Here is a 22,470-nt window from a genome sequence, read left to right as displayed (position 1 = left end):
ATCCTATTACAACAAATGAGACAGAAAGGCTATGTTACAGGAAGTGAGACAGAAACCTCTTTACATCCTGTTCTTTTATTCTGTCATCTGCATAAAAACAAGTAAAAGAAAATCAGCATCTACACACTGTTTCTCCAAAACCTAATTTTTTCATGTCAGATGTGACCTGCTGAAGAGACAATGCACAACACAGGATAAAATAGTTATTACTTATTGCCGAGGTGTAGCATCAAGGGTAAAAGCTGTGGCAGACTGACCATTTCCTGCAATATGAACTTTACTGAATTAAGTTAAACCTTACTGAATTAGGTTTAAAGCTTTGAGGGTCCATTGTATTAAGAATGCAATTGTGCATGTGTTTATTGTGGAATTGTATGTAACTTAGGCAGGTCATTCATTCAATTTTAAACCAGACAGTCCTCTTCTTCGGTGCTTTGTCCCCCACCTAGTACTGAGACAAAACCATATGCCATTTTGAAAAGCAGGCCGCTCCTGCCAGTGTGACCTCACATGCACTGTGTGTGCGAGTTCATGCCAATGGAGGCAGAGCAGTGTGATATTTCAAATAGTGTCCTCCGTCCAGTGTGAGCTTGTACACACATTATGTGTGAGGTCACACCGGTGGGGGTGGGACACACCATACCCGCAACTACCAAATGTCTGGTATTTTGGGAATCTGTGAGTGACAATCCTAATGTAACTTCCCGGAGAGGAGGGGGATACTAATATAATTCCTTTGGTTATCAGCACTTTGAAGCCCCTGCACCTCCCAGAGAGCTACACACTAACTAGTTCAAACTGGATTCTCTAGGGATCAACAGACAAAGAAAGGATTTTTGGATAAATAACCTAACAACTGGGGAGCTGAAAGTCTGAGAGTGGGTGCCTTGCTGAAATAATGAGGGGAAATGAAGCTGCAGTAGGGGATGTATGCCTCAAAAGCCAAGTCTATACAGTGCTGAGCATCTTCTGCCATGTGCTGAGCAGCCTCAACTCCCACTGATATCAGTGGAATAGGGTCTCAGCTTGTTTCTGTATAAGAACTGAGGTGCTCAGCACCTTGCAGGTTCAGACCTTGAATTAGCCACTTGTTTGTATTTTTTTTTTATTGCTACAGGCTTTTATGTTGAGGTAAGTGCCTGACAGGCTTCTGCGAAACCAGCATTTTACTCTTAATAACACTAGTTTGAGTATATGCATATAAACAAAACATTTAAGTGGATTTTGTGAAAGAAATATCGTGATTGTTGGGATCTACTGTCTAATGTCTCTTGTAGAAAATGGTCTCAAATAGATTTTATGCTGTCTTCTTCTGTTTTATTTTTCCTCTGTAAATGTGCTTCCTCGTAAAGCTGGTTGTTTTGTTTGTTTTTGTTCTGTTTTCTAATGGTATCAGGTTTATGATGATGAGGAATCACATGGAGTGAGTGTATTTAGGATACCTCTTGGAACAGACAAAGTAGGGAGATAACAAGGAGAAAGCACTTCAGGCTTCCTGATCTAAACCATTGCCTAGTCCTGCTGTCTACTGTTGAACAGTTAGCGTATTTCAACCCAGAGTGTGCTGGAGTTTAGTGGTTAAGTGAATGGAGCTGTAATAAGGCTTAATTAACTAATGTTCGTAAAGTGCTTGAATCAAAGTTCTGATATCAGTGAAGTCAAAATAAAAAATGTCTAAATAAAAACTGCTCAAGAACTTCAGAAATGCGGGTCACAATGTATAAATTGAGAGCAATCAACCTTACTAGTTCCCGCGGATTCTCCTCTTTGTCCTATTCCTATTCTTTGATCCTATTCTCCTCTTTGATCCTATTTCTGATCTTAGATGCCCCTCTGCACATCTGCTCCTGTCTGCTGGCATGGACCTCTTTCTCTCTCTCCTGTTAGCCAGGTTGCATACTCTAAAATGTCTCTAATGGTGTCCCTATCAGTTCTCTGTGGAAACAACCAGCTAGCATTTATTACCCATCAAATCCCCAAAATGTGAATTCATAACACCTCTAGTTTAGGAATTATAACTGATGCTAACCTGTGCTATAAAAGCAGTGTGAGCTTGGGGGAGGGGACACACAGTCGATGGCATGGGAAGATGAGGGGAATGAGACCATTGCAGGGAAAGGAGAGGAATGGAGACGCACACAGAATCCCTGGTATAGGAGGAGCAATCAGAGCTTGTGGTAAGAGGAGAATGGGATACACACAGAGCCCCGGCATAAAGGAGATGGTTGTTGGGGAAAAGGGGTATCGGTAAGTCCCTGAAATAGAGGGGGATGGGAAGGTAGTGGTACACCAGGACCTTGTGCAGAAGAGTGGAAGGATGCCAAGAACCCCTGGTGTAAGCTCAGTCTAAAAGAAGCAACAAAATATACTACACCTTATAGGAAATAATTTTTTGAATGTGGTTAATTAACTCATTGTTTGTAGGAGACACAGCAGAAGTGAGCTTTAGAAGAGTTTTGAATGAAGAGGAGCTGGTGGCCTGGCAAGCAGGTTGGGTGAGGAAACCCAGTATGTTGTGTTGCTCACACCCAAAATCAAATGATTTGTTTTAAAGGTGAAATTCTCACCTTTGCCAATGGCCAGCACAAGGCCTAGCCACAATTTAAGCCCCACATATATCCTCAAATAGGGCTTCTATAATTCACAGGCCTTGTGCTGGTGCTGTCCCCCATTACTCCAGATTTCACCCGTAATGTTTGATTCCTGCCACATTTTGTGGTATGTTAAACATGCAGTAAAGCTCACCTCCCTGTGTGTTTGTGATATGCTATCAGGCTATAGCATGCTACACCTTAACTAAATTATAGGAGAGAACCAGAAATAATTTGGTGTATTCCTCTCCTTTCCCTGCCATGTGCCTCATTTGCCAAAAATATGTCAGGAATCAAACATTATGGGAGAAATCTGGATTTAAATAACGTTCCTTCAGAGATGGTGTTCAACAGCTAAAAGACCATTTTCCCTATTTGGATCCTCTACCCAGACAAAACAAAAACCCCAAGCCCTGTGGCAGTGAGTCCCAGAGCCTGGGTCAACTAACTAAAGGGTAAGTCTGCTCTACAAAATTAAATCGACCTAAGTTACTTAGACATACAGCCACTGCAGTAATTAAATCACTTTTGGGTGTCCACATTACACTCCTTGTGTTGGCATTGCATGTTCTCGCCACGAGCTCTGGCACTGATTTAACTGTCAGTGTGGGGCATTGCGGGATGGCTTCTGAAGGGCAGCAACAGTCAGCGTAAGCAATGCAGTGTCTATACTGATGCTGCGTCGACCTAACTACGTTGACCTAAGCACTACGCCTCTCACGGAGGTGGAGTTATTAAGTTGGTGAAGTGGATGAGTTAACTGTGGGAGCTACAGTTTAGTGTAGATGCTTACAGAGTTAGGTTGATGTAATTAAGCTGTGTTACATTGATCTAATTCTGTAGTGTAGACCAGGCCTCGGGCTCACAGGGTTCAAGCTGTGGGGCTAAAAGTAGCCGTGTAGGCCCTTAGGCTGGAGCTCAGACTTGTAAAACTGCAATGGATCCTGAAGCCTGGTCTCCAGCCCAAGCCCAAATGTCTACACTGCTATTTTTAGCCCCATGGCTTGAGTCTTGTGAGCCCAAGTCAGCTGACTGGGACTCTAAGACTTGCTGCCCCAGATTTTTGTTTTTGCTGTGTAGACATACCCGCTGAGGCCTGTGTTTTGTCAGGGACAATAACAAGTGTTTTAAACATTTTTCCTTATGATGAAATATGATTAATTTGTTATTTCTGAATGCTAGTATTAGGGATGTGGGTAGCATTTCAGATGGCCTGAGATGAAACCTGAGAATTACATCTTTCATTAAATGCCAACCTGATTGTTCTGGGGATCTTAATAAACCTGTTCTTTTGGTAGCGTCCTGAGCTAGCATTATGTTTTTGGTTACTATCATATGTTTTGTGACCTTTGCATGTTACAAATGGATCTGCAAACGTATTCTATTTGCCCAGTGTCTGTGATAATAGCCAACATATTAATTACTCCAGATAACGAATTAAATCACTTTTCCACTTGATGTAGTCTTCATTTCCACTTATTTCCAGTGGGTATAGGCATATTTATGGAATGGTGTAAATAAATGTTCCTTTCTACATCCTTTTGGAGAACTTGTGAGGCCAATGTGATTGTGGCTGGGCTAGGGTTTGTGCAGATGAAGAGAATATTCACAGGAGGCCCAGGTGATGTGTGCATGTTCTCACATACAGGCCCCACAGGGTGAGGGGTGGAATTCTACAGTTTAAAGGGTAGGTCCAGGGGAGCGTTAGTGGGACACAGCATGCTCCCTTTGGGTGCAAGCGGATTTCCCACAAGTTACAGTTGGTCACACCAACAAGGACTATACTCTATATGACTAGAACGCTGTATGACTGCAAATACATCCCCTGCCCCATACATTTGCTTGGGTTTATTTTGGGCAACTGCTGCCAGCAGGTGCTACATGGGAACATAGCTCCTTTAGCATGGGGAAGAGGGAAGCCATTGGAATGGTGGCAGTCTTGGGTCTCCATGCAAAAGTCCCTACCCGTCTAAGCACTCAATCCTGAAGTCAGTAGGAGTTTTGTATGCAGGGTCTTAGAGGATTAGGCCCCCTGTATCCCAAGGTCTTTGTGGCACTAGGATTTTCTTGGATTTAGTGGGTTGTACCTTCCTCCATCTCCGTGTGTGTGAATGAAACTCCCCCTCCAATGGGACAAAGGCCATGTATGGAAACTGAGGCCAAAATTTCCAACTTGAATCTCTAAAGTTAGGCACTTATATATCTGTATTTAGGCACCTACATTAAAGTGCTTGATTTTCAAACAACTACATTCTGAAAATCAGATATTTTATTTACGGCCTAACTTTAGTTCCAAGTTTAAAAGGTTGACTTCTGTTCCCAAACTCTCATGTGAGGTTATAATATGGCCCTGTATGTTGCAGAGAGAATGATAACGCAAGTTAACTTAATAAAATTTGGAGATCAAGTATAACAAACTCAGGCCAGAGATATTATAGAATTCAACTAGGGGGACCAAGTGTCCTGATTTTATAGGAAAAAGAAAAGGAGTACTTGTGGCACCTTAGAGACTAACAAATTTATTAGAGCATAAGCTTTCGTGAGCTACAGCTCACTTCATCGGATGCATCCGATGAAGTGCCACAAGGTGCCACAAGTACTCCTTTTCTTTTTGCGAATACAGACTAACACGGCTGCTATTCTGAAACCTGATTTTATAGGGACAGTCCCAATATTTGGGGCTTTGTCTTCTATAGGCTCCTATTACCCCATACCCCCAGCCCCATCCGTATTTTTCATGCTTGCTATCTGATCACCCTAAATTCAACATAAAATTTGATAATGAGAGCCGACTACAAGTCAGATAAGACTAAATATGAATTTAAAATGTACTTGTCTAGTAATTAGTGACCATGGGAATTGTTCATCATTCTCAAAAAAGATGATCAAAACTAAAATTATGCTTGTTTAATATTAATTGCATCACTATAATATCTTATACTGTGGAAAAAATTTGCAAGTTTGTGTATACTCTAACCTTGCTTCTTCTCCCAGAAAGGTCAGAGGATAAAAGTATTACACCCTGACAGGCAGTCAGCACCACTTTACACCTGTTATTAGTTGCACTCAGCATAAAGAAAATAGACTCTCCTGTCCAACTCACAAAATCAAAGCCTGAAACACACACAGTTCAGCAGAACATTCAACTCAAACCTCTAACAGTTGAAATCAGTTTTGGTTCAAGTTCAGACAGGCTTTATGTGCTGGCATCGGTTTGCTGGAATTTTGGTTTGGGTCTGAACTTTCCATCAAAGATAGGTATGGACCTTTTTAGGTGTATCTGTAGATTTGCAGTTATTCCAAATAGTTTATCACTGTTGAATTTTGGGTGCTATATTCCTTTTACATAGATGGCCCAACCACATGTCCTCAAGGGATTGCAAGAGCCATTTTACTTTGATTTTTTTGGGGGGATTGGCTAAACTTAGCTTAGTTTTCCTGATCTAAACAGAAAATCAGAAAAAAACAAATAGTGGTCACCTCACTCTTCATGTAACTCCATTGACTTCAGTGTAATTACACTAGGATACAATCTAGCTCATTATTTTATCATCTGTGTCTGTCTGGCTCTGCCACCCTGTCTTTTAGCATGTTATTTATTATTAATTCCATCAGTAAGACTTTGTCTGAACTAGGATTTGAAGACGTGGTTTTAGAATGTGTTGGAGAACACCTGCTAACTAACACTTTCTAAAAGTCTAGCACAGACAAGACAGTGTATATTTTAACACACGATAAACTATTCAAATTAAATCTTAAGGAGGAGCCTAGCCCAGACTGGAAAGAAGCTGTGCCATTTAGGCTCTCTAATGAAGCTGTCATTTCAGTAATGCTTTGTGTGCTTCTGTTACCTTGAAGTGCAGTGAAGGTGGGGAGGGCAAATAAAACTGTCAATAAAATGGTATCTTGCAAATTCTCTATTGCTATTTAGTATAAGTTTCTGGGAGTATCTACAATGTGCTAAAAGAAAAGGAGTACATGTGGCACCTTAGAGACTAACAAATTTATTAGAGCATAAGCTTTCGTGAGCTACAGCTCACTTCGTCGGATGCATTTGGTGGAAAAAACAGAGGAGAGATTTATATACACACACAGAAAACATGAAACAATGGGTTTATCATACACACTGTAAGGAGAGTGATCACTTAAGATAAGCCATCACCAGCAGCGGGGGAGGGGGGGAGGAGGAAAACCTTTCATGGTGACAAGCAAGGTAGGCTAATTCCAGCAGTTAACAAGAATATCAGAGGAAGAGTGGGGGGTGGGGTGGGGGGGAGAAATACCATGGGGAAATAGTTTTACTTTGTGTAATGACTCATCCATTCCCAGTCTCTATTCAAGCCTAAGTTAATTGTATCCAGTTTGCAAATTAATTCCAATTCAGCAGTCTCTCGTTGGAGTCTGTTTTTGAAGCTTTTTTTTTGAAGGATAGCCACTCTTATGTCTGTAATCGAGTGACCAGAGAGATTGAAGTGTTCTCCAACTGTTTTTTGAATGTTATAATTCTTGACGTCTGATTTGTGTTCATTCATTCTTTTACGTAGAGACTGTCCAGTTTGGCCAATGTACATGGCAGAGGGGCATTGCTGGCACATGATGGCATATATCACATTGGTAGATGCGCAGGTGAACGAGCCTCTGATAGTGTGGCTGATGTGATTAGGCCCTATGATGGTATCCCCTGAATAGATATGTGGACAGAGTTGGCAACGGGCTTTGTTGGAATTAGCCTACCTTGCTTGTCACCATGAAAGGTTTTCCTCCTTTCCCCCCCCCCGCTGCTGGTGATGGCTTATCTTAAGTGATCACTCTCCTTACAGTGTGTATGATAAACCCATTGTTTCATGTTCTCTGTATATAAATCTCTCCTCTGTTTTTTCCACCAAATGCATCCGATGAAGTGAGCTGTAGCTCACGAAAGCTTATGCTCTAATAAATTTGTTAGTCTCTAAGGTGCCACAAGTACTCCTTTTCTTTTTGCGAATACAGACTAACACGGCTGCTACTCTGAAACCTACAATGTGCTAGGTGCAGTACGAATCCACAAGACGGCAGGCCCCTGCCACTAAGAGCTCAAAGTCTATAAAAGACAGAACAAACAGAGAAAGAAGGACAAACAAATAGGGTGGTCAGGAAGTGATTGTCTGTTTCCTGAAAATGAGCCAGATTCTCTACTGGCATAAAGAAACTGAGATCAGTGGAATTATGCCAGCAGAGAACTTGACTCAATACGCTTTAACACATTTAATTCCTGGATTGTGTAGCACTGTGATTCAGCAAACTGCAACCTCTATGGCAGTTTAATTTACACTTTAAAAATGTAGGTTTTCCCATGAACTGAGTAATACAACCAGTGCAGAAACTCCTGTGTTTCTAATTTTGATAATGCATTCAATTTATTTAATTTTGTCCCCAGAGTTTGTTTTGTCTAGTTTCAAGGGAATTTGGGATTAATTAGATTATAGCTTTTAGATGTTTCTTCAAATCATATCATCAACCATCTAAGTAGGAATGAAATAATTCTGAACAAAATTTTGCAATCATGAACTTATCTTAGTTACTTACTGTAACAAATATGTAACAACAAACAATGGATCCATTATGGATTGGCACTTAGCTGTTGGATATGAACTCCTGTGAATGCAAGATGTTTGAGAATAAGCATTGCCTAACTGTTGGGAGTATTGCAATGTCCTGGCATGTGTGAGTAATGTTATTTGCTATTGGATCTGGAGCAGACCTGTTCAAGTGTTTGTGATTATATTGCCCTTAAGTGGCTGTCTCATACAAGATACAGCAAGTCCTAATACTACTACTATCTAACCAGGGTCTTCTAGCTTTTGGGCAAGGATCCAAAGTCCATTGAAACCAATGGTAGTTTTTCTTTTGACTTCAGTGGGCTTTGGACCAGACCTATTAGGGGTTTGTGGGTTTCCTGGAAGCAATGGTCCCATCTTCCAAGTTATATGGCTGATGCCACATGGGTACAGTTTAGTGGGTGACCATGGTGTCTATTATTTGTCTAAGCAGGGTCTGAATGAATGCTTTCCTGATAGCTAGCTGGGAGGGGGAGAGACTGTGGGTGTGGTTATGTAAATACAGTTTGCTCCTGCTGTTTGCTCCTGTTTTGTTTAGATTTGCTTAGATATTCAGCAGATGTTTTGCTCATTGTAATCAACTTGGCTGGTGTTGGTCACAAATCACATTAGTACTGAAAGCAGGGATAGTGAAATGCTGTTATCAATGTTGTGATTATTGTGGGAATGCACGGAAGCAGGACTGTGTTTAACCTCTTCCAAATGGGGGTGGGTCACCCTTAGCAGAGTGGACCTTGGTGAGCCAGGGGCTCGACTGCTAAAGCCCTGTGAAAGTCAGAGGTGTAGGGACAGGAGTTCTAGACGGGAGGCTGTATGCTGTTCTTTGCCCTCCTGAGTTCTCTCTAGACTGGCTTAACCTGTTCTTTTCTACTAATCAAAGAATAGAGCTAAATAAGCTTCATTAGAAGTCTCTCTTGTTATTTTAATTGCTTAATCAGAGCTAAAACCAGTTGTGGTAGGACTGTGTTTCTGCCCTGTCTGCTGAGAGCTGAAATCACTTGAGATGGGGCGGTGTTTCTGCCCAGTCTGCAAGAGTTGAAAATCACTGAGAGACTGATGTGCAGAGGTCACAGTAGAGAGGGAGAAGGTGACTGACAGTCAGCTGGTGAATGAGTGACCAGCAGGGTGGCAGTGGAGAGGTGTGATGAGCAGCGAGCAGGTGGCCAGTGAGCGGCCAGCAGACCGAGTAAGATGCCTCTTTACCCTGCACCAGGGTGAGAGGTGAAGTCTGCAGATGTACCTCTGAACTTTGGGTCTGCATTGACCAAGGACAGCAACTGTGAGTGGGGTGCAGAAAAGGGTCGGGCATGTGAAAGTGACTTTTGGGTTGCTGGACTTAAGGACCTGAGGGGAAAAGGGCATGGCCCAACCTACTTGGGGGATGGGTCTTTTACTCATGGTTTGTTTTTATGAACCCTGTTTGCAGTGTTTTCCCAAATTAACTCTGAGTTACTTCCCTCCTTTTATTAAGTTTCTTTTCTACACTCTGACTCAGTGCTTGCGAGTGGGGAAATATTGCCTCTCGGGGGCCTCCAGGGGTGGTGTGTAATTTCCCAAGTTATGGGGGCGGGAAGGGGGTCGAGCTGGTTCTGTGTTGTATCGATGGAAAGGAACCCCTAGATATTAAACCTGGCCCTGGTTGCTGCTGGCTCCATCTGGTAGAAGGGTTATATTTATACCACAGTTTTGTTACAATAAGGATAAATATCTGAGGATTTATACAGTTAAGAAACTGAAGTTCTCATCTCATCAATGCTTGAAACATTGTTCAGCTGGGCTGTATTTCAAATGAGAAAGGAAAATGTCTCTGTGACCTGTAAAATATTACTAGGAGAATGTCTCTGAAAAAAGTAGCCAGCCTCCATGACTGACGATTCATATGAGTCATTAAGTGCAACTTAATGTAACTTAACATTTGTAACTTTTATTTCCAACAAAACAAAAGCCAATACTTCTTATTGCACCCTGTTATTTGGCTTCAGATTTTATATTCTCCAAGAGGAGTGAAGTTTCACTTGACTGGCTTTGTAAGCTTAGACTATTTTGTGGGTTCAGTAAGTGTTTTCCATGAAGAATCACATTTACAAATAAAAAGGCAGGGGGATGCATCCTCTAGATCAGGAGTTCTCATCTTATAGGCTGTGGACTAGTGGTGGCCTGGAGAGCACTTGCTGGTGGTACACAGAGAGTTGGCTCCAGTGCTTAATTTGTAATGAAAGAAGTGCAGAGGCTCAAGCAAATTTTTTACTTTCATAACTGATGCCACAAGCCCAGAGGTGCTGGGGCTATGAACTGCCAAGCTTAGAGGTGCTGGGCTCAGCACTGTCAAGCCCTGGCACAAATTAAGCACTGGTTGCCTGATCACAGAATGTTGTTCCTCCTCTTTGTTTCCAGCTTCTAAATTCCAGGAAAAGAAACTAGGAAAATACTTAATGTACTATTGATATTATTTCTCCATGTATGCAATTGCTGTAGCTGACACAAAGCTGACATGAGATCATGAACAGGAAGGGAGGTGGTTCACCCAGCCATCTCTCTATTAAGAGGGGATCCAGCCTATGAACTCATTTAAAAAAAACTGCTCTAAATTATTTGCTGTCATCCAAGTCAACCTTCACTGGGGAATCTCTGATGGATACTAATGTGAGAATTAAAATATAATTATTTTTTTAATAAGCTGGTTTTAATCAGCTGGATTAATTACCTGTGATAAAGTCAATTCATTTTCCCAGCTTTGCTCCCACTTCATTTGTGTTCATGAAACACTATGCAGAGTTATAGTTTGCTGGCAACTATAAAGAAATTTTATTTATGTTAATAAAGACATGTGCCTAATACTTACACTTACAGTAACTTCTTTAAAATGATAGTATCTATATAATCTCTTGCAGCTGCCTCTCCCACACACTCCATCTCATGTTTAGTTCTGTAAATTGCTTGAACTGCATTGATAGGGGACTAGTTGGAATTACACCATTTCTAAAACAGTCTCTCTCTCTTGTTAATCTTTTTCCTCTCCACTTTGGATGTCCCCTTTTTCTCCCTCCTCTGTCTTGCTTTTCACATCTTCATCATTCTGTTGCTTATCTCTTTTTTTCTCTCTCTTGTTTTGATGCTTTCTTGTTTAATTTTTGTTCCTGAAAGAGAAGTGAAAAATCATTACAAAAATATTGAATATAAAGAACGTTTCAATATCTTGAGTTTTGCAGTTATTTTAAAAGTGATCCCTCAGCCATGCACTGCTCACAGGAGAGTGTGCGTGATAGAGCATTGGGTGGGGCGAGGGCTGAAATACTTCTATAGACCAAGGGAAGGGAACTTATCCTTTTGCTCCTTAGAATTGTTTTTGCAGTCAGGAATGGAGCAAGTTCCATTAAGGTATACCAATGGCTAGGTTGATTGAGAGAGCTCAGCAATGAGGGAATTTTCTGGAATCAGTAAAGATGACCCTGATATAGAAGGGGAAGAAAATTCTGTCTCCTCTTGGTGGCATTGGTATGCTCCACCAGAAAGAGGGGGGAGGAAAGAGGAAAGGCTGACCAAAACAAATGTAACTTGTCATTTATTAAAGAAGGAGCTTTACTTTGAAAAATCAGGTTATAGGTATTTCAGATTGGATACCCAAAATTAGAAGATACTTAATCTCTGTACCTTCATTCCTCCTCTGTAAATTGGGGATAATACTCAGTCACTTAATGAGAATGTTAGTAAGATAAATTAACATTTGTGAAACACTCCATGTCACTACTGTAGTGATGAGTGCCATAGAAAATCCCAAGTGAAAATTAATAACACTGGCTTTAAATCAGGGTTTGAATAGTGTGCAGTTAATAAGGGCCTGGGGCCACACATTGAACAATGAAGATGAAACTCAATACAGAATTGTTGCTCATTTAGTAAGCACCATCCATTCTGTGCACTGAATGAGGGAGTGGTCCTGTGGGAAAAAGTGTGATCATATAATTAAGACTACCATAATACACATGCACAAAAGGGGTGAATTAAGGTTGTAGAGGCAACCTTAATTCTGGCACTTCCTAACTTTTTTGAAAAAAGAAAAGGAGTACTTGTGGCACCTTAGAGACTAACAAATTTATTAGAGCATAAGCTTTCGTGAGCTACAGCTCACTTCATCGGATGCATTTGGTGGAAAAAACAGAGGAGAGATTTATATACACACACACACAGAGAACATGAAACAATGGGTTTATCATACACACTGTAAGGAGAGTGATCACTTACCTGCTTGTCACCATGGAAGGTTTTCCTCCTTTCCCCCCCCCTGCTGTGGGTGATGGCTTATCTTAAGTGATCACTCTCCTTACAGTGTGTATGATAAACCCATTGTTTCATGTTCTCTGTGTGTGTGTATATAAATCTCTCCTCTGTTTTTTCCACCAAATGCATCCGATGAAGTGAGCTGTAGCTCACGAAAGCTTATGCTCTAATAAATTTGTTAGTCTCTAAGGTGCCACAAGTACTCCTTTTCTTTTTGCGAATACAGACTAACACGGCTGCTACTCTGAAACCTAACTTTTGAGTGTTTGACTATGTTAGCAACCTTAATAATGTGCTTTTAAGATAGTATTTTGTGTGTAATATATATTTACAGTAGTTCAGGTTGCTTAACTCTTTCCTTTGCAAGCCCTTCTTTTAATTGATTACTCTGACAGACTTAAAGTTTTTGGGCTGAAACTTTTCATGCTTGCTTTCTGCCTCAGGCTGAATATTTCTTGAAAGTTTCAGCAAAAATGGTACAGCTGTTTACAAGAATAGGGCTTGGAGAAAAAGATTCCCCCCTGCCAACCAATTTTTCCTTTTTTTTTTTTTTTTTTTAAACCAATTTTTCCTCCTCTTTCTTTTAAGAATTCTAGTATTCTATAGGTATGCAGCAGAGACTTGAAACTTGGCAGAAGGATGGTCCTGGGGCCAGAAATGTGTCTTTTGCTATTCCTGGAAAATCCACCCAGATTTGGCTGAGTTATTAACCCCTAAAAATCTCCTTTTATACAGGCTCAGTAGTTATAAGCCAAGCCTCAGTGATGTTGAATGCAGAGACCTAACTCTCTAATACCTCTTGCTGCTGATTTACAGCTGTACATTTTATCAAAGAAAATAAGATGCTGGCTACTTTCAACAGCAGATATTCTGTAGAAGTCAACCATGATATATTTCTGTAACCTCAAAATCTTTCAATATTTAGTCCTTTTAAAAAATTTTGTTGTAGTATTTGGGTATCTCTGTAGTGGTACTATTAAATTGCTGCCTTTTTCCACCTCAGAGGGTGTTGCATGTCAGTGGTGGACAAAGTAATTCCTAAATGCTGTAATTTCTACAGTCACTTAATGAAGTTTGAAGAGTCCTTTGGGATCCATTTTGATGAATAGTGCTGTATAAATGGAAGATCACTTATTCTGTAGCTGCCTGCCAGTTGTAATGACATGCTCTCTAGAATAAATATGCAGCAAAACACAAAATGGACAGGTCAAATCTGTAATAGTTAAGAACACCCCCCCCCCCCAAGAAATCCAGGTTACCTTTTGATTCTGCAATTTACACCACCCACGAGGATATCTTGCAATGCTGTCCATGTATTTTTCTGCCCTTTGCCAGTCTTCATGCCACCTCTGAACTTGATACTGAGGCTCACACTTTGTAATCCTATCCAGAATGGCCCGGTTCTCTTGGCTCACTCTCAGTAGTTCCTTCTCTCGCTTTTCCCTGTTTAAACTAGAGAGGGAAACACATACAAAAGGAAAATCAAGCTTCTGCCCAGTTACGAATATGCTTGAAGAATTTGTGGGTCAAAGCTGGAAACTGAGAGAGAAATTCTCTGAAGCTATTATACTTCTCCTAAGAGGAGTTTCTTCTCCTTATTAATAAGCCCTCGCAACTCAGCCCTTTGACCTTCTGAAGGAAATACGTTTTGTTTGAAGAAGTTTTACACTCTGCCTCTCAGATGAGACCTTCAAAATTGAGATTCTGTCTGTTCTCTGTAGATACTAAAGATTCCTTGGCACTTCTTATAAGATCCCAGCCCTAATCTTGACCTAAAACCAATCCTCCAGCCCTCCAGAATTATTTTTGTTGCTATTATTTTTGTTGAGGGAGATGGCATGCCTTGCTGCTGATGTGTTAATAAACAATCATTTTAGGCATCTGGAGTTAGTCCTCTGTTTTCCAATTGTTGAAGGAAAATGTCTCGCCCAAATTTCAGATATTAACCATATCAACTTGTTTTGAGAGAAGGTGCAGAGAAGTGTCTGGTCAAAAGTTCTTCACAAATATTTCAGGACTGGTTAGTGCCAGAGTTAAATGACATTTGGTTCTGTTCAATATCTTCATCAATGATTTAGACAGTGGCATAGAGAATGCACTTGTAAAGTTTGTGGACAATACCAAGCTGGGAGAGGTTGCAAGTGCTTTGGAGGATAAGATTAAAATTCAAAATGATCTGGACAAACTGGAGAAATGGTTTGACGTTAATAGGATGAAATTCAATAAGGACAAATGCAAAGTATTACATTTAGGAAGGAACAATCGGTTGCATACATACAAAATGGTAAACCACTGCCTAGGAAGGAGTAGTGCAGAAAGGGATCTGGAGGTCGTAGTGGACTATAAGCTAAATATGAGTCAACAGCGTAACACTGTCGCAAAAAAAGTGAACCTCATTCAGGGATGTATTAGCAGGAGTGATATAAGCAAGACACGAGAAGTAATTCTTCCACTCTACTCCGCTCTGATTAGGCCTCAACTGGAGTATTGTGTCCAGTTCTGGGCTCCACATTTCAGGAAGGATGTAGACAAATTGGAGAGAGTCGGGAGAAGAGCAACAAAAATGATTAAAGGTCTAGAAAACATGACCTGTGAGGGAACATTGAAAAAATTGGTTTGTTTAGTCTGGAAAAGAGAAGACTGAGAGAGGACATAACAATTTTCTAGTATATAAAAAGTTGTTACAAGGAGGAGGAAGAAAAATTGCTTTTCTTAACCTCTGAGGATAGGACAAGAAGCAATGGTCTTAAATTGCACCAAGGGAGGTTTAGGTTGGACATTAGGAAAAACTTCCTAACTGTCAGGATTGTTAAGAACTGGAATAAATTGCCTAGGGAGGTTGTGGAATCTCCATCATTGGAGATCTTTAAGAGCAGGTTAGACAAACACCAGTCTAGATCAGTGGTTCTCAAAGCCGGTCCACCGCTTGTTCAGGGAAAGCCCCTGTGGGTCGGGCTGGTTTGTTTACGTCCGCAGGTTTGGCCAATCACGACTCCCACTGGCCGTGGTTCGCTGCTCCAGGCCAATGCAGGGTGCAGGAAGCAGTGTGGGCCAAGGGACGTGCTGGCCGCCCTTCCCGCAGCCCGCATTGGCTTGGAGTGGCAAACGGTGGCCAGTGGGAGCCACGATCGGCCAAACCTCTGGACATGGCAGGTAAACAAACCGGTCTGGCACGCCAGGATCTTTCCCTGAACAAGCGGCATACTGGCTTTGAGAACCACTGGTCTAGATAATTAGTCCTGCCACAAGTGCAGGGGACTGGACTAGATGACCTCTCAAAGTCCCTTCCAGTTCTATGATGTCAAGGGAGCTACAATGATATGTATGCTACACAGCAGCAGTATAGGCTAATCTTCAGTAAATGCTTGTGTGTATGTAATATAATATAATGCTCATGAGGATATGTACATCCATTAGCTCAGTTTCAATGGTGTTTCAAATTATTCCTCATATTTTTAATTTCTAATGGGACCATGCTGAAGTTGGAAACTCCCTGTTATACAGCAATTGCTGTTCTGGACTCCACTTGGATTACCTGAACTATTGAACTGCACCCTTCTGTCTAGAGACATGTTGAGGCCTGATGAGCTATCATTCCCTCATCAACCAGTCTTTCTGTAAATGAATCATGAGGGTTAACAAATGATACTTGACTTGCACCAAACATTCCCATGGCAGATTCTGGTGTCCTCGCTTCACTTCTGAATTCTCTTCTTACTAGTAATCATGCATTGTTCTGCTGTACTCTGTTGAGTATGAATTTCTCTTGGAGTTAAAATGGTACAAACAGCTACTCTCCTGTGAGAATTGTCTGAGAGTGCTTACTCATTCTCCCTTGAGCAATGACTAAAGTCCTGATTTACTTACTCAATATGGTTACTGTACACTGTTCACTTTGTTGTTCTTATTTCATTTCAATGCTTTGGACCTATGTCTTTCCAGTGATGTCTGTGGGAATGACTGGCAAAGCAAGTGGCAGTAACTCAGTCAGCAACAACAAATTTAGTTGGGACATGATAATATGTTTGTTTCATTTATTTCCTCTAAACTAGATCAACAATCACTGTCTCTATCCCTCAGTTATTAAACTGAAGAAATTAATCCAGAAGCTGGTATCTGTTTTTCTACAGAGACTAGAAGGATGAATTTCGAAGGAGTTGGAATCCTCATGCCAAGGCAGGAGAATGAATATCTAAAATATTAGCACTCCTGAGGCCTCCTTTAAATACATGTCCTTGCTGATCAGATTATCCATTGCTATGTTTATCACAGTCACAGTAACTTGATAACCCTATACAAGTTCTACTGCTGATGTTACCTTTTGGCCTGACAGTAATTTTTGTTATCAATTCGCCCTTTCGTCCTCATGATGCAGGAAATCTTCTCCAGCAGCAAATGATTGTCTCTTTCAATGACTGAAAGCCGTTCCTTCTCAAGCTTCATGCACAAAAGAGGCAGAGAAATATTTGTTATGGTACAATCAAAACAGCAGCAGAGTGCTGTGGATATTTAACAAGAGGCTCCAACTATGGTTCCACACACAGACTGAGACAAAAACTGGTAGAGTAAAAATTCACCCCCAATGCAGAGATCCTGCCGAAGAACCTCTTCACCACATAAGATCCACATAAGTTAGGGTTTAAGTAGCAAACAGTGCTTTTGGGGGACCCTCAGCAATAAGCACCACTTTCCCGACTTCAGTGGGCTTTGGATCAGGTCCAGGCCATCCTTGTCCTTGGTGGGGTTACAATCTGATTTAAGGTGGGAAGCAACAAGTGGGTTTAATAGGCAAATGGAAGGAGCTGCAGCAGGAGGATGAGGGTAAAGTGATAGAAACATATAGCTGCATAGACTAATTATGTGCACATTTAGCTAGTTTTAAGTCTTTTTAAAATTAGTTTTAATATCTAAACATGGAGTATATTAATATCAGTAAACCTAGTACAACACAGAGATTCATTTGTGTAATGTGAAAAGATACCATGGTGATGGGAGCAATGTAAGAACCTAAATAAAATAACGAGATGGGATGGGAAGACCTTGTAGTGAGCCTGGAGCTAGCCAGACCTGTGAGAAATGTTTGTGAACAGCTGCCCTTTGGTGAAATCTAATCCATTCCAAAAGCCCCTCCCCTCCCTACTCCCTCTTCAGAAGTATGTTTCTGTGCACCAAGGATGCCATGTCTAGTGGGGGTGGTTTGAAAGGAACCAGAGAAGCAGGGACTCTATAAGAGGCAGAGCAATAATTCCACCATTACCTTCAGAACTAAACTTAAAACAACTTGCTTTCAAGTGCCTCTCCTCCCCGAGTGTCACTGAAAAACATATTTGGTGCCTACTGATTCACCCCTTCCCCTTGCCTCTTTTGCTGTTTGTTTCTAGCACTCTTAAGGCTTGCATGGCCTAAATAAGATAAATATGAAATATTAGCACATGCCGCTTTGATAACCCTCAATAGCTAATGTTACTGTAGTGAACTACTGAGAGGGCTCTTAGTTCATCTTTTTTGTTTGCTTGGCTTTATAACCAAAACAGGTCAGATGTAGCTCAAATTGTATTATGGATGTACCTAAAAATGGTGCTGTTAAGTAATCCCATCAGCCTCTTAAAAACCCAGAGGGATAGTGACTACAAAGGAGAAAAGAATGTGGTTACAGGAAGATAAACTTACTTGCAACATTAGAGACAGTCTCTCTGTATTTACATAGCACCTCTAAAAGAATCATGTTAGAGCTGGATGGGGGACTTAATGCCACCCAAAAGTGTCAGGGTTCCAGTAGGCATAAAGGGATATACCCAAGATTGGCAGCTTCAGATTTGACCTTTTTTTAAATATGCATTGGCAAACTCCGTTTATATCTATATCTATATATATATCTTTTTTCCCACAGAATTCTTCATTGCTCTATTATAGTAAAGAAAGGGGGGGAGTGGCAACAACCAGCACAGATGCCAAATCCTACAATAGTATATAAATGTGTATTCTTAGGGGAGAAATTAATTGTTTTGATAGCAAAATAGTTTCAAGCTCTCTGGGGGTTGCTATAAAGTAGGATGAGATGATAAACATTTTAAAGAGCCAAATCCTGAAGTCCTTACTCAGGCAACACTTCCTTTGCCTGAGGCAGATTGTATATAGGGTTGTTGTTTTTTTAAAGTGGACAGAGACAATTATTCTAGGAGAATAGAGTTCATTTTTCCATTGTCATTTTCTTTTTATAAACAAACACTTGCCATTTTAATCATAGAGGGATAAAGGTTTTGAATGAAAATTACCAATAAGAACTATCCCTTGTTACATTTCTCATGTTTTGAGTATGCCAACATGTCATAAGATTGCCCTGTGATAACATTCTGGTTATTATTGTTTCAGTTACTGTAGATTTTTTTTTTCTTTTTGATGGGCAGGAACAGATTTTAGGCAGGATCTGGACCTGGCAATTAGAGGGAATTTGATGCATCAAGTCAGTTTATTTGATGTGGGACTGGGAGGGCAATATCCACTGGCCCAGTTAGGCAGAGCATGGTCTGGAAGTGAAGCTAAAACTTTGACCATTTAATCTTCTTATACCCCTGTGGATCTGCCTGTCTTACTTTCTTGGAGGTGGAGTGGGGGAAACAATATGGTGCGTACTGGCATATGCATTCCTATTCAATGCTAATCTACTTAATTAAGTGACATAACCAAAAAGATACCTTTAGCTTCTTTAACTTCAAGTGAAGATGGCCATATGTTAGAGGAGTAGTGGTGTCCACTACAGGTTTGGCTGTCTGGATCTGAAGCAAAAAAAAAAAATTATCCATTTTTCTTGGAAAATCAAATCCTCATAAACTGTTATGGGAAATGTTTAAATTGTTTGTCCACTGTATTGCTAGCAGTAATATCATAGTTGACACATTCATAATGTCAGCAATGCCAAGCCTCCCCAGGGAGGTAGTGGGAAATGAAGATACAAGGGACAATTGTTTGCCATCACCAATAAAACTCAAACCTTTCCTCCCAGAGAAAAGAAAAAATACATACTGGTGCCAGGACTGCTTATGCCTCCTTTACCCAGGAGTGCTGAGGTCTAGTCTGGCCCCAGGCACAGGCTTCCTAACATATGTCCCTGGAGCAATAGATACTTTGGGCTGTTGCAGGGATGCAGAATCGCTGGAATGGAAGAATGACTTAGCTACTCCCTCCCCTGCCCCCAGTGTACCCTGGAAATGTCCCTGACTTAGGGCCTCCTGAGGAGGTATGGATCTGGGTGTGGGGAACCATGCAACTCCTGCGGGGGGGGCTTCTTGTGTTCAGGGTATTTTCCATGACCTCACTGGTATAGCAATGCCTTAATATGTATCTTCGGATGCAAAACTACTGATATAGAGTTTGTTTTGCACTGGATTCAGTGGCACAGTTAAAATCTCCTTCCCCCAACATGTCATATGAATATTCAGGTCAGGTCTGACAGGAAGATCACTGCAAATGGTAGGTCATATGAATAGTCTTGGGTCAAGGAGTCTCTGGAGGTGAAAACTGGGGAGGAGGGGAAGAGAGAGAGAGAGAGAGAGAAAGTGGAAGAGACCACTCTGTGAGACTCAGAGGAACCCTGTGGAGGTGAGAATAGATTAATGGGATGCATGATTTTGTTGCTTTAGTTAACCGTATGGGATAAAAACTGCTCAGCTCATTAATACATTATATATAAATGTAACAATACAGTATGTGTGTATATAATATGAATTATTTGAACTATGCCCTCTTTGATTGACTCTGCCTTTCAAGAGTTGCTTACCCATGTGATGTGTAAATAAGTGTAGAACATTTACACACTAAGCAAAAGGGGTTGTCAAGTAAGTGCAATTTATATGGTAACAGCACAGAAAAGTACATTCCATAAAGCATTGCCAGGAGTCCACATGTAGCCTTCCAAAGCTCCAAATGTAGCATGGCAGAGCACAGAGTTTTATGAGTCAAGGACAAAAGCCTGACTCCCTGTTGACTTCAGAATTGATGAAAACTTTGATAAACTATCAGGTCAATCTCAAGACTATATAAAAAGGTAATAGTTGTTCATTAGATTCATTGCAGTGATGTTTGGAGCTGCAATACTTGAGCTGAAATTACACAGTATCTATTTACTCAAGCTGCCTAAGTGCTGGTAATATGTTCGGCTTCCTTTTGATGCAGTTTCTAATAGAAGGCCTGATCCTGCAAGATGCTGGGTGCCCTCAACGGTCATTGATTTCCATGGGAGTTGAGGATGCTTAGCATAACAGGATTGGATGCAAATTAAAAGGCAGTTTATTGTCAAAACAATTTTCATTCAAAAATGCCATTTCAACTAAACCATTTTTTGTGTGTGAAATATCATTTTAATATCATCCTGTTTTGATGGGTTTTGGAATAGAAAGTTTTGATTTTTCATTTTGAAATGACTGTTTCAACATTTATATTTTATTTTACATAAAAAAAATAAATTGAAAAACGGTCAAAATGGAAATGAAACATTTTCAGTTTATCAAAATAAAATGTTTTGATTGATCCAAAATGACTATTTTTAAATTTTCACTTAGCAAAAGATTTAGAAATTTTGGCTTTCATTCATCATTTGGGCCTTTTCTTTTTTTTAACATCCCAAAATTTTTCATGGGATAGAAAATGCATTTCCCGACGAGCCCTAGTTTTAAGGTTTGAAGTCCTTGGGATGAATATGAAGTGTCCTACTTTCTAAGGGGTAGCTGTATGTCCACAATGTATGTACACTATGTCAGACCTCCAACATCAGATCACTTGTAAATAGCCCTAGTCATATACAATGGCATGGCATGTCGGAGGTTAACTTAAAAAAAACTTAAACTTCTGATCTTGCCATTTTGGTAAGAGACAAAATGCTTGATTTTATATTTCATTTTTAAATTTTCCCCACCTATCAATCAAACCAATGGAACAGAACATGGAAAGAAGGGTGTATTTTATATGGTAACAGCATATGAAACTGACCATATCTGTAAATAGGGTGACCAGACACCAAATGTGAAAAACTGGGACATGGGGTGGGGGATAATAGGAGCCTCTATAAGAAAAAGACCCCAAAATCAGGCTGTCCCTATAAAATCGGGACATCTGGTCACCCTATCTGTACATAATGAAAAAATATTTCCTTACAGTAAGGTCAATTACACTGTGATATCTTCTTAAGGAAGCAATGCAGTTTAATCATTCTCACAGGAGTTATTCAGACTTGGACTATACAAAGCACTGAGGAAAAGGCCTGAAGGGAACAATCCTACATTGCCACTGAGATGGACTGGATGATTGACCAGATCTTTTCTGTCTTTAAATTCTGTGGACATCATTATCATACTTTAAACTGGTGGCAACCCAGTAGCAACCTGCATACAATGCACACTATTATTAAAAAAAACTTCTTTTTATATGGTAGGTCAACCCTGATCTCTAAGGAATACTTTCAGACTAATGTTAAAGAATACATAAGCATTTGCACTAACAAATTTGACTTGCCTATTTATTCACTGAAATAAACGTACTCACTGTACTACAGGGTTGTACCTACCCTTTTCTTGTGCTCTTCATAGTTTGCTTTGTCCCATTTTTGCTGAAGATATTTGTTGCCACAAGGTAAACTTGGCTGGTAGGCTCTATGCATCTTAAACAACATAAAGCATCTCTATAACTGAGGCTCTTCTAAAGAATGAGTGATATCACTCTGAGCCTTCTTAAACAAAGCCCTGGAGACCGCATATGTTTGTTGCAGGTCATGTGCTGGTTGTCATGGTATCACTGCAAAGAAAAAATTGAATAGTCAATGGTAGCATTTTAAACAATATGTTTTTAGAGCATAATAAACAAGAGCTGAACATCTTAGCAAAAGATTCCAAAGGGTATTATCTCAATATCTTAAACAGCTTAGCAATTATACTTCACTGGTCATTCTTAGCTCTGCAGTGATTAAGGAAAGACAGTGTCTCAGTATGCTATTATTAATACTTTATGTAGCA

General features: G+C 40.4%; 2 protein-coding genes across 3 annotated transcripts in view; one reads left to right on the top strand and one right to left on the bottom strand.

Moving 5' to 3' along the window:
* RASA3 (RAS p21 protein activator 3) overlaps positions 1 to 22,470 on the top strand; it is a 265,746-nt gene that overhangs the window by 7,699 nt on the left and 235,577 nt on the right. The gene's annotated exons all lie outside the window — the stretch shown is intronic.
* CFAP97D2 (CFAP97 domain containing 2) lies at positions 11,202 to 22,310 on the bottom strand. 2 transcript variants are annotated; one of them, XM_038388226.2, is made up of 5 exons: positions 22,026 to 22,310; positions 19,162 to 19,242; positions 16,785 to 16,903; positions 13,726 to 13,918; positions 11,202 to 11,325 (listed from the first exon to the last, which is right to left on the bottom strand). In XM_038388226.2, exons 1-5 carry the CDS (start codon positions 22,128 to 22,130, stop codon positions 11,272 to 11,274), a joined length of 552 nt encoding a protein of 183 aa, XP_038244154.1. In that variant the 5' UTR covers positions 22,131 to 22,310; the 3' UTR covers positions 11,202 to 11,271. The 2 variants fall into 2 exon arrangements, with proteins under 2 accessions (XP_038244154.1, XP_043364324.1); XM_043508389.1 differs by lacking the exon at positions 19,162 to 19,242 and having other exon boundaries at positions 22,026 to 22,309.

The sequence above is a fragment of the Dermochelys coriacea genome, chromosome 1 (assembly GCF_009764565.3).
Source record: "Dermochelys coriacea isolate rDerCor1 chromosome 1, rDerCor1.pri.v4, whole genome shotgun sequence".
Lineage (NCBI taxonomy): Eukaryota > Metazoa > Chordata > Testudines > Dermochelyidae > Dermochelys > Dermochelys coriacea.
Note: the sequence above shows the minus strand (reverse complement) of the source record. Positions and strands in the feature narration are given on the sequence as shown.

Coding starts and splice junctions, on each gene's coding strand:
- CFAP97D2 (XM_038388226.2), bottom strand. CDS start 22,130: ATGTTGTTTAAGATGCATAGAGCCTACCAGCCAAGTTTACCTTGTGGC. Junction 19,243..22,025: donor ATGAAGAGCACAAGAAAAGG/GTAGGTACAACC, acceptor TTTTTGCTTCAG/ATCCAGACAGCCAAACCTGT. Junction 16,904..19,161: donor TGAAGTTAAAGAAGCTAAAG/GTATCTTTTTGG, acceptor TTGTGCATGAAG/CTTGAGAAGGAACGGCTTTC.